This window comes from Narcine bancroftii, chromosome 14 (assembly GCF_036971445.1).
Source record: "Narcine bancroftii isolate sNarBan1 chromosome 14, sNarBan1.hap1, whole genome shotgun sequence".
Classification (NCBI taxonomy): Eukaryota; Metazoa; Chordata; class Chondrichthyes; order Torpediniformes; family Narcinidae; genus Narcine; species Narcine bancroftii.
The window spans coordinates 47712744-47725233 of NC_091482.1; the positions used below are offsets into that span (position 1 = coordinate 47712744).

Genomic DNA, 12490 nt, shown 5'->3' on the forward strand with positions numbered 1-12490 from the left:
TTCAGAGTCCATTTTTCTCTCCACCTACCCCTCACCCTGCCAATAAGCAGTAATTCTGCCTGGCCTGAAGGAAAAGGAATTTTAGGGTTGCTTGAGATTTCATGTATGTACTCTGACAATAAATCTGAAATCTGATGGCTAATATGTATAAGCTTAAAAGAAATAATAGAAAAGGTAATTGATTATAAATTGTAACAAACCATAGGCTGCATTATAGTAAATCAACTTTGTTCTGAGAGCCAAACAAATTACATAATGTTAAAGATGCACTGAGGGTTATACAGGAAGTCTGGGAAATGGTTGATATGTTCACATTTGCACATTACTCAAATGGAGAAATTTGAAAATTTTAACTGCAACCAAAGCAAATTATTTATTTTTTTTGTCCAGAGATTCACCACAAAACGGATGTCTCCATTGTGCCAGCACAGCTCAATGGGATGGATGGTGGAAGTATTCTTGGCTCAGCCAGAAAGTCATGAGATTAAGCCCCACTGCTTGACTTCAGCACAGGGATCATGCAGTGCTGGAAAAGTGCTCCTTTACTGGGTGTGCCACAATTCAGTTAAGCTGTTTGTTTAGCTGAACAGCAGAAAACCACATCAATCAAAGATCAGGAAGTTCTTCCTGTGTCCTGTCCAACACTAATCCCTCTATATAAACACACACTAATGTTCATGGGAACTTGGCTGCCGAATAATAATTGTGCCCAAATTTCAGGTGAGTACTTCACCTTCCTGAGAAATATGGCAACATGAATTCAGTGCAGGCAGCTTATAAATGCGAGATGATATTTAATCGAGTTGCTTCACTGCACAAAAGATGCAAAGAAAATCTGATTTAACAGTGGAGGGGGGGAAAAATTTCTTCACATATCCTTTTATATCCTACATAATTGCACTAATTTTGGGCTAAGTGGTTTATAATTTGATTTCTTCTCGTCTTTTAAATAATGAAGTGATGATGTAATGGAATATATATTTGAGAGATCGTTGGTAAAATTAAGAGTAGGTTACATACATACACACATTTTAAAACAGATCTTATTTGAAATACTGAAGAATTCATATTCAGTGAACTTTACAGAAACTATGGAGAATGTTATGCACATTTCACAAGTAGCTGCTAATTGAAATGATGTCATCAAATGAATTGACTGGAGACAGGTTGTCCCTGTTGAACATTTTTACAAGGCTTCTCACCTTTCTGCAAAGTGCACAGTAAGGTCACTCCTGAGAAGTTTGTTTACCTAAGACAACAGTTGGAACCAAAAGACTAACTCCTATTGTTTGCTGGAGAAGGTGGGGGTTTTGCAAGTGAGAGAGTCACATGGGCTTTCTAGCAGTTGGGGGAGAGAGAGAGAAGGGTGAAACAAGTTCTCTCAGCCAGTGTGTGTGTGTGACACTGAGTGACAGCTGAAGCAAGCAGGAAGCTTGTTGGAATTGAAACAGAAAGCTCCAGAATGGCGGATGGCTGGAAGTGCCCTCTGTCTGATATTTCTCTTGGAATAAGTGGAACAGAAAGGAACTCTGTTGTAGCCTGAAAGAAAGAGGTTATCATCTAGAGAACCCTGAGGGGGCAAGTTTCATCAGCAAGACATTGAGGTGACTAATGGTGGTACCTCAGTTGTGGAAATCCTGGAACAACAAATCTCTCTCTCTGCAAACCTACAAGAACCTTCCTGACCAGTAAACATTTACCTTTCAAGCACAAAAGCCTGGTGAACTTTATACATGTTAAATTCTATGCACAGTATAAGAATTGCCTGCAACCAGAGAACTTGGAAGAATGAGAAATGAGATTGAACTGTGAACTAAAGAACATTTCTTAAATTTACACACACATTACATACACATGCGCTTAGAATTAGAAGGGGGTTAAGTTGGGTTAGTTAAGTTAATAGAGATAAGTTAAAGTTTGATTCTGCTTTCATGTTGAAAGATAATTAAAAACAACTTTTGTTTAAATACCTACTTGTCTTAGTCAATGTCTATTACTGCTGGGTTTTGGGGTCCTGTGGGCTCGTAACAATGAGGCTATTTTGCAAAATGATAATATTCCAATTTGGAACTTGAGAGACAAAGAGTATAGGATCTGCACTAATAATGACATGGGTTGATCCAAGGTGCTTTGGATGTGGACATGCTTGACAGCTGTTGGCCAACTGATCAGTGTGAACGCTGTATTCTGGACTTGCGTATCTGTGGACTATAGCATTAAACCTGGTATGATGAAGTTGGATGTTTTTGTCTGACTTTGTTCTGCCCTCTGCCTTTTGAGACCAGGAGTATTCACTTAGTTGCCAAGTGAGGAGTCAGATAATCAGTAAAATCACCATTGTCCAAAATTCATTCAACCAGAAGCTCAAAACAACTGGCAAAAGGAGTGAGGAAATAAATAAATAACTAAATAAATAGATGCGATGTGAAACAGATAAGACTAGGTGTATGGTCCCTGTTGGCGAATGCTGAGACTGGGCATGCGCAGATTTGGCCTGCCATACTAGCAATGCCCCTCCATGCACGCGCATTCTTTTCGCTATCATCACTGGTCCGGAGGTGGGCTGGGTTGTGAGCGCAAGGAAGGTGTGCCAAGGGCCAGACCGGAACGCCTGTGTGGAAGTGAGTTGGGTCGTCAGTGCGAGGAAGGTGTGCCAAGGGTCTGTCCGGAACACTTGCTCAGAGGCGAGTGGGGTTGTCGGCAAGAAGGTGGTGGTAAAGCATTCCATAAACTGGTGTTGGATGAAATGGCTGCGCCCAGGATGAAGAGCCAGCCAATGCTGCTAGGCCCAACTCTCCCAAAATGTGTCCCTACCTATTGAAAGTCTTGATCTTTATTAGAACTGCACCAAATTAATAAGACTGTATCTGTAAGCTTGGGGGAGGAGGTGGATTTATGGAATTTGTTACCACATTCAGTTGTCGAGGACCAGTCATTGGGGGAGATTAAGGAGGTATCTAATTAGTCAGGCTATCAAGGGCTATGGGGAAAAGGCCTGAAATTGGAACTAGATGTGAACAGTACAGGTCGTGGTGGAGTGGCAGACACGAAGGGCCAAATGGCCTACTTCTGTTCCTTTATCTTGTGATCCATTGATGAAGAGCTCAGACTCGAAACATGAAAGTTGGAGGAGCTGAAGGTTGTCAAAGGTTACAAGAGGGCACGGACAGGATGGAGAGTTGGGCAGAAAAGTGGCAGATGGATTTCAATCCGGATAAGGGTGAGGTGATGCATTTTGGAAGGACAAACCAGAAGGCTGAGTACAGGATTAATGATTGGTTACTTAAGAGTGTGGATGAACAGAGGGTCCTTGGGGTTCAAATCCATGCATCCCTCAAAATCTCCGCACAGGTTGATAGGATAGCTAAGAAGGCTGATAGGATACTGGGATTTATTAAAAGGGGGATTGAATTCAGGAGTAGTCATGTTGAAACTCTACAAATCTCTGATAAAACCACACATAGACTATTGCGTTCAGTTTTGGGAATGTGGAAGCTATGGAGAGGGTGCAGAGGAGATTTACCAGGATGTTGCCTGGATTGGGAAACAGAACTGAGGCTTTTCTCTTTGGAGCGTAGAAGGATGAGAGGACCCCTGATAGAGGTCTACAATATTATGAGAGGCATAGCCAGTGTGGACAGCCAGCACTTGTTTCCCAGGGCAAGATCAGCAAACACATGAACAAAGCTACGGGAGAGAAGTTTAGGGAAGACATCAGGGGTAGGTTTGTTTTTTAAAAACACAAAGAGTTATGGGTACCTGAAATACCTTGCCGGGGATGGTGGTGAAGGCAGTAACATTAGGAGCGTTTAAGAGACTCAGACAGACACATGGATGAAAGAAAAATAGAGGGTTATGGAGTAGGGAAGGTTTAGTACTTTTTTTTGGAAGGAATATATGGGTCGGCACAACATCAAGGACTGAAGGGCCTGTACAGTGCTATATTGTTCTATGTCCTTTGCCATAAAGAACTCTGCATGACCTACTGAGTTTATCCAGCATTAAACAACAAGTACAGTCTGCAGACTTTCTTGTTTAACTGACAATTGTGTATTCATATTTCTTTTTTTTTTGGAATGTGGGTGTGATACTAGGGTCAGCATTTATTGGCCACCCCTAACTGCCCTCAAAGAGATAACTGCAAGCCATCATCTTGAACCTTGCTGCCCCGCGCTGTGAAGATGCTCCCATGTGTGCTTGTGGGGAGTTCTTGGACTCAGTGACAATTGCAATGAATATTGGCGTGGAGAGAAGATGGTGGCGGTGCTCCCAGGCACCTGCTGACTGTCGTCTTTCATGGTGGAGGGTCATTGGATTGAGAGAAGCTATCAGAATAGTCTAGCATGAGTAACTACAGTGTTTTGTTTAGAGAATACACACTGGAGGCCAGCCGAGGGAATACATTTTCAGATGGATTCATGGGCTGCCAGTAAAGTACGATGATTTGTCCTTTATGATGTTGAACTTCTTGAGAGTTGTAGGACCAAATCCCTACTTATTTGGCCTTGTAGATGGTGGACAAACTCAGCCTTGAATCTAGTCCTGAACCCACTATATTTATGCAGCTTATCCAGATCAATTTCTAATCAAGGATAACCTTTCAAGATGTTGATAGTGGGCAGCTCAGTGACAGGAATGTGTTGAATGCATCATGGGAGATTGTTTCAGTGAGCACCTTAGCTCTGTCCGCTGCACCTTCCAGCAGCCAATCACATCAATTCCACGTGCCATTGCCACAGAAGTGTGTCTCTTCGCGGCCTCAGGCTCCGACAAATCAAGGCTACCCACAAATTGGAGGAACAACACCACCTTGTCAGTCTCCAACCAAATGGCATCAATATTGATTTCTCAATTTCTGTTAACCCCCTTCTCTTTCTTTCCCTCAGCCCTCTGTCGACCTTTCTTCAGCTCCCCACCACTGTCCCATCTTTCTCCTATCAGAGAGCTCGCCTTCTCAACTCTCTGCCTCCTCTCCCTATCACCTCAACTTCTACCCTCTCACCTTTCTCCACCCATTACCTCCTATCTGTTAGTCTGTGCACTTCCCCTTTCCCTTTTTCCTCTCCACCTCCCCCCCCCACCCCCAATCTTTTTTTATTCAGACATTTACCTGTTTTTCCAGATTCCTGACACAGGCCTGAAACCTTTTACTTTCCATGGAAATTGCAAGACTTGCTGAGTTTCTCCAGCACCTTGATGTATTGTGGAATGCTTAAGCAGCACGGTGGACATAGTGGTTGGTGCGACTCTATTATGGCGCCAATGGCCTGGTTTGAATCAGGCGCTGTCTGTAAACGGTTTGCACATTCTCCCCATTCCTGCATGGATTTTCCCCAGGTTTCTCCTATCCTCCCAAATGGGCATAATTAGGTAGCACGGGTCTCAATGCCCAGAATCAGCTTCTATTTTGTTCTAAATAATTTTTTTTTTAAATTTTGAATGCAAGGATATTGCATTAAGTTCTTGCGAGTCACTATCTCAGAGGATCTTTCCTGGTCCCAACACACTAATGGCACCGTGAAGAAAGCACGTCAAAGCCTCTTCTTTAGGAGTCTGTGGAGGTTTGATACACCACCAGATACCCTGGCAAATTTCTACGGAGGTGCGGTGAAAAGTGCGCTGACCGGATGCATCAGGGTCTGGTATGAGGACACCAATGCCCCTGAGTGGAAAACCCTGCGAAAGATAGTGGACACAGGCAAAACCCTCCCCACCATCAATGACATCTACAGGGAACGCTACCTTCAGAGAGCAGTAGCAGTTATCAAGGATCCGCGCCACCCAGCACACGCTCTGTTCTCACCGCTGCCATCAGGAAAGAGGTCACAAGACTTGAACCCATCAGGTTCAGGAACAGCTGCTCCCCCTCCACCATCAGCCTCCTCAACAACAAACTCAATCAGGGACTCATTTAAGGACTCTTACTTTTGCAATTTATTGATTTTTTAAAATTCTCTCGGCATTGCAGTTTGGTTACACTTCTTTCTCTGTTTACATACATGTGTGCATTGTGTACAGTTTTATTTGTATTACCAATAAATATAAATTCTGCCTCACCTGCAGGAAAAAGAATCTCAGGGTTGCGTGATGTCATGTACGTACTCTGAGAATAAATCTGAAATCTGAGAGGTAGGTTCTCTCATGCAAGACTGTAACCATTTCTCTCTCCACAGATCCTGCCTGACCTACATAGCCATCTCCTGCATTTTCCTTTTCTATTTCAGATTTCCAATGATGTTATTTTAGTTAGCATTTAGAATGATTACCCCATATTGGTAACACAAGCAATACACTTTGAATCTATGCTACTAAGTTCTGTAAAAACTTGCAAATGTTCTTCTCATGAACAGTTTGCCAATGACAACATCCTTTAGTGTTCTGTTACGTGATCAGTGAGTCCATTCAAAGCACTCAGCATTGACCTTACCTCATTCTACAAATAAAGGAACGCCTTGATCCCATGCACATTCTCATGGAAGACTGCTGCCCTTCCTTTTTAACTGTTCCAGTCTTGAGATCCAGAATACGACCTATGGTTGAAGAGGAAGCACAGTGGATAAGAGAAACTGTTTTCAGAATTGTCAGTCTGCAAGCACAAACGGTGGGCCGAGATCGGGTTACAACACACAGGGCACACTCATTAACAACCATCAGTTCCTATAGAACCTTTAGTCATGTCCCAAAGGTTTTCACTGGGGCATTATCAAATGAACAAGATCAAGGAATAATAATCAGGTGGTGATAACGGATTCAAAAGATGGGCCTAATTAGATTACGTCTTTATATTGATCTGGAAACAATTTCAATCAGAGCTTTTTTTTTAATTTAAACACCCCAGCTATTAATCCCATTTAAATCTCCACTTGACTCTTTTTGCCACATCTACTCCCATCCTCTCTTTCCCCTCACTCAATGTTATTATTCATTCACACGATGCGACTGTTGCTAGCAAGGTCATCTTTAGGGTCAGTACATAACTACCCAAAATTCATGGGCTTACCATTTCAGAGAACACACTGGGTGAAAGGTTGGGAGGATGTTCTTCGACCAAATGAATTTTTACAATAATCCAATGTTTCATAGCCAGTTACTGGTGTCTGTATCATTGTCTTTCATACATAAAGGGCACTGTTAGACCTGCTGAGCTTCTCCAGCATTTACTTCAACCACGGTGACTACAGAATTTTGTGATTTACTTCTGCCTTTCAATCGAGATTTGTTTCATATTGAATTTAAGTTCTTCATTTGCCATTGAACTTACTGCACAAATGGAAAGCATTTGATTTCACCTCTCTGGAACTCTGCGTTCTTCAACAGATAGACCAGCAGGTTATCTCCAGCATCACATGGAGATATGTGTACAGTGTGACATAGATATGTTTTTGGGAAATAAATTGGGAAAGGTTTGTTAGAGTAAGTTACATACAACCACTTTAAAACAGATCTTATTTAAGATACTGGAGCTCTGCCCCATGCTAGACATATTCGGGCCTCAAAGCATTTGCAAGAGCTTTGGAGAGTGTTCAAGAGACTTCACTAATGGATTGTTGTTTACAAAAGGCAACAGATGAAAGAGCTTGCTGGAGCCGCAGATTGTCTGGAAGAGGGCTTGCTGTCCTAAGGGGGTCATGTGGTTTTGCAAGCAGAGAGAGGCTTTCTCTCAGGGAGAGAGAGAGGGAGAGGGAAGGAGAGAGAGACACACACAGAAATCACTTGTACATTGTTACAGCCAGCAGAAGCGACTGGGACTGGAACAGGACAAGTTGGCAAGCTTGTGAGAGCCCATTTGGAAGGTGACCTGGTCAAAGCCTTTGTGGTTCATGCAAGAGGAGAGGACTGGCTGTCTAATGTTTCACCTGGAATAAGAGAAACAAAAAGGCACTCTGTGGTGACCTGAAAAAAAGAGGTTATCATCTGGAGAACCCCGAAGGGGCAAGTTTCGTCAGCAAGACACTGAAGTGGCTGATGAAAGTAAAAGTACAACAAACCTCTTTGAAAAATGACAAGAACCTTCCTGAGCAGTAACCATTTACCTTTCAAGCACCAAAGCCTGGTGAACTTTATAAATGTTAAATTCTGTGCACAGTAGAAGAATTGCCTGCAACCAGTGAACTTGGAGGAATGAGAAGTGAGATTGAACTGTGAACCAAAGAACTTTAGTGAACTTACACACCCACATGCGCTTAGAATTAGAAGGGGGTTGTTAGGTGAAGTAAGTCAATAGTGGTAAGTTAAAGTTTGATTCTATTTTCATGTTTAAAGATAATTAAAAGCAACTTCTGTTTAAGTAACCATTTGACGTGGTGAATATCTATTGCTGCTGGGTTTATGGGTCCTCTGGGCTCGTAACAACAGTACTATTTACAGAGAAAAGGATTACAAAGAAAAGGAAGATCAATTACCACCAAGCAAGGGCAACATGAGAGCACTGTTATGGGGTTCATTCAGGGGCCTGATCACTGCAGTATCTGATTTTTAAGCATGCTGGTGCATGTTTTCACATTCTTCAGCCTTCTCTCCGATGGGAGGAAGACAAAGAGTATGTCTGGGGTGTGGCAGGTCTTTCATGTTGGCTGCTTTTCCTTGGCAGTGGGAGATGGAATCCATGGAGGGGAGGGAAGTTTGCATTATTTTCTGAGCTGCATTCACCACCAATCCAACTGGTCCTACTCCACCACCCCCTTGCCAAAGTGTAGAAATCAAGAGATGCTGGAAATCGCGAATGAAAACAGATGGAAGACAGAAATGTTCACTCCATTTCTCTTCCTACAGATGAAATCTAACCTGCTGATTACTGCCAGCATTTTCTCCCCAGCAATTAATTAATTTATTTTTTTTACAAACAGCATGGTAACAACCCTTTCGGCCCATGAGTTTCTGCCACCCAATTGCACCCAACTGATCTACACACTGGTATGTTTTGAATGATGGGGCGACACCAAAGCACCCGGAGGAAACCCACCGACACGTGGAGAACATACAAGCTCTTTATAGATAGTGCGGGATTCAAACCCCCAGTCATGGTCGCTGCAACAGCGTTGCGTTTACTGTGCTGCAATTCACTTCACCAGATACTTCCCCAGATCTTTTTGAATGTCACCAACAAAGCGGTCTCCATTATTCCTCTTCCTAATCATGCGGCAAGGAATGATTTTTCCATAGCTACGGTGACTCTTGGTCAATCACCTTCATTCCCTGCCTTCTGGTCTACAATCCCAATGGAAAATTTCTCTCTTCAACCCAATCCTTCATGATTATAAATACCACAATTTGATCTATGCACAACATGCAATGTTCCAAATGGAACACTACCAGACTCTTAAGTCTATTACCCACACACAACAGGCAGCACAGAAGAGCAGTTAGCGCCACATTGTTACAGTACCAACGATCGGGACCAGGGTTTGAATCCCGCGCTGTCTGCAAGGAGATTGTACATTCTCCCCATGCCTCTAAGGGTTTCTTCAGGTTTCCTCCCACCGTTCAAAATTGGGCGAAATTGAGCAGCTCCAACTCATGGGCTGAAAGGGCCTGTTGCTGTGCTGCATGTCAAAAGTTTTAAAAAGAAAATTAAAACTTCTAAAGCCATTCCAGTAAATTTCTTCCATGCCCTTTCTAAGATATTTACATCTTTCCTTAAGTATAGAGTTCACACCTGGGCGCAATACAACATTTGTAACCAAACGAGCGCTTTACAAAGGTTCACATTACTTTCTTGTTCCTGTGTCCTGTTTTCTGTTAATAAAGTCAAGGATTCAGTCTGCTTTGTCAATAACTTTCTCAATTCCCCTGCCACTTTCAACAATTACTGTAGCCTTACATCTGGAATGTTATGTTTCTGTATTCATTTTAGGGCAATTCCCACAAGTTTAGATTGTCTCTTCTAATTTTTCTCCTCATTAATGGGACAGAGAGGTTAGACTAGTGGTTCTCAGCCTTTTTTTTTCCACTCACATACCACTTTAAGTATTCCCTGTGCCACAGGTGATTAGTAAGAGATTGCTTAAGGTGGCATGTGAGTGGGAAGAAAAAGGTTGAAAACCAGTTTTAATCGTCCCTCATTGACTCATTATGTGCACGGTTTCATCGCTCCAAAGGAAATGGGTCAATAACAATTTTTCTCAAGCAAAATATTTCAGTAACAATTGGATCTAGAGCAGTGGTTCTCAACCTTCCCTTCCCACTTACATACCACCTTAAGCAATCCCTTAGTAATCACAGAGTACTTAAGGCAATAGGGATGACTTCAAGTGGGATGTGAGTGGAAAGAAAAAGGTTGAGAACCTCTGGGTTAGAACTTCAAGTACCTGGGAGAACATAGACCCCTTCCTGAACTCAGTACACTGTGAAGAAGACACACCAATACTTCTACTTTCTAAAAGGTCTGAGGACATTTGGTCTGTTGTTTGTTTCTCGCCCTATTAAATTTCTACAGATGTATTGTGGTAGGTATACTGATCGGATAAATCACAGCCTGGTTTCATAATTCAAGTGCCGGGAACATAGAAGGGTGCAGGATGTAGAAAACATAGCCAGGTCAATCACAGGCTCTGACCTCCCATCCACTGAAGGCATTCACATGAGGCACTATCACAGGAAAACATAATAAAAGACCCCTAGCATCCTGGTCACAGCCCTTCTCAATACTACCTTCAGGCATACTACCTGAATCCAGTACTTCAAAGTTCAAGAATAATTTCTTTTCAATTGCTTAAAAAAAACACCAAAATGCTGGAGGAACTCAGCCAGTCTTGCATTCCAACAGCTATCAGGGTCTTGAAGCTCCCGTTGTTGCACTAGGGGCTGCTCCAACACCAGAAAAGTTCAAGTTTATTCATCCGATTGTATAAGTACAACCCAGTGAAACACTGTTCTCCAGTCCTTGGCAACACACTGCAAACGCACATACAGACATAACACACCTACAACAAGCCAGATGTGCAGTAACTACACACAAATATTAAAACAAATGCTATTGTTAAGGCATGGAGAGCTTGTATGAGAAGTTTATCAGTTGTTCAGCAGTCGCCCTGACTGTGGGAAGATGTCACATTTTTTTCTTGCAGAATGGGAATAATAACTACAATAAATACAAAAGATAAATAATAAATATTTATCTCTTTAATTTAATATATATACTATTGTCTTTTTCTTTTAACTACCTGCTCAGCTGCAGCATGCAGTGTGTATGAAGATTGTACAACTGATACATTATTATTTCAAATGAAATAAAAGCTTCTGTCTTCTGTATTTCCATCAGCCTCTCTATTTTCTTATGAACCTTGATGCTACTCTCCACCTTCTTCAATGTCCTTACAAGTTTTGTGCCATCATCGGATTGGGAAATTGTGCCCTGAATACCTCGGTTATTAATAGACATGCAGAACATCCAAGGCCCTTGAGCCACACAGAGAGATGATAACCCAACACTTCCCTGCTGTCTAGAAAGCCATCCTTTCTCTCCTACTCTCTCAGGTTTGCCAATGGAGGCTGTGTGGCTGCGGGGCTATGGGAGCGCTGGAGGCGAACCCATGGACTCACGGCCGTCTCTGAAGGGACTCTCTTTTGCTTCTCTTTTTGTTGGGGCCATCGGGCAATGCCAATGCACATGTACACTCATACACAAAATACCTTGTTCTCTCTTTGTATATCTTTACCAGAGGCAAATGTGGATGGATTTTGTGTATTAGTACATTAAGGAATCTTAAAAGCTGATATACTCAGAATTATCTCCTTTGTTCACTCCTGGTCTCCAGTACCATTTATTGTTTATATCCATTTCTTGAACTTTTTTTGGCCTCTCATTTTTTTAAATTCCTTGCTAGATTTTCCAACAGCAGCCTGGTTTTATCACCCTGACATCTAACATGTGGCCCTTTTGCCTGTTCAATTTGACGCTGGTGTGACCCCATCGGGAGGTTTGTGTTCAGATATGGTCAACGCGCCGCAGGAAAGATGCCGAGCTGGAGAGGGGGCAGAGAAGATTGACAAGGATGTTGCCAGGACTCAGAGGCCTGAGCTACAGGGAGAGGTTGAGCAGGCTGCCTAGGGCTTTCTTCCTTGGAACATTGGACTATGAAGGGTGATCTCATAGAGAAAAATCATGAGTGGAATAAATCAGGTGAACACAGAGTATTTTCTCCAGAGATGGGGAATTGGTAGCCAGAGGACATAAGTTTAAGTTGAGAGGGGAGAAATTTAACAGGAACCTGAGGGGTTTTTTTTGTGGTAGGTATACGGAATAGGCTTCCGGAGGAGGTGACTGAGGCAGGAATGATTACAGTCTAAGAAAAACTGAATCAGACAGATACATGTATAGAGTGGATTTAGAGGGATATGGGCCCAACACAGGCAGGTGGAACAAGTGTGGGTTGGACATTTTGGTCAGACTGGGCAGATTGGGCTGAAGGACCTGATTTCACTCTATGACTGTTCCTCAGTTCCTTTGGTCACTGGCCTTAATTCGCTTTCTTACTCCCTCATGAGGATG

At 42.6% G+C, this 12490-nt stretch overlaps 1 protein-coding gene across 10 annotated transcripts in view; it reads right to left on the reverse strand.

Moving 5' to 3' along the window:
* The window catches only part of arnt2 (aryl-hydrocarbon receptor nuclear translocator 2), a 347931-nt gene that overhangs the window by 231689 nt on the left and 103752 nt on the right, over window positions 1-12490 (reverse strand). For all 10 annotated transcript variants that reach the window (XR_011348485.1, XM_069910315.1, XM_069910319.1 and 7 more), the window contains one exon: window positions 6428-6530. Coding sequence is in view for 9 of the 10 variants with exons in the window: in XM_069910315.1 (XP_069766416.1) it covers window positions 6428-6530 (103 nt within the window). In the remaining variant the exon portion in view is untranslated. The remainder of the gene's footprint in view (window positions 1-6427; window positions 6531-12490) is intronic.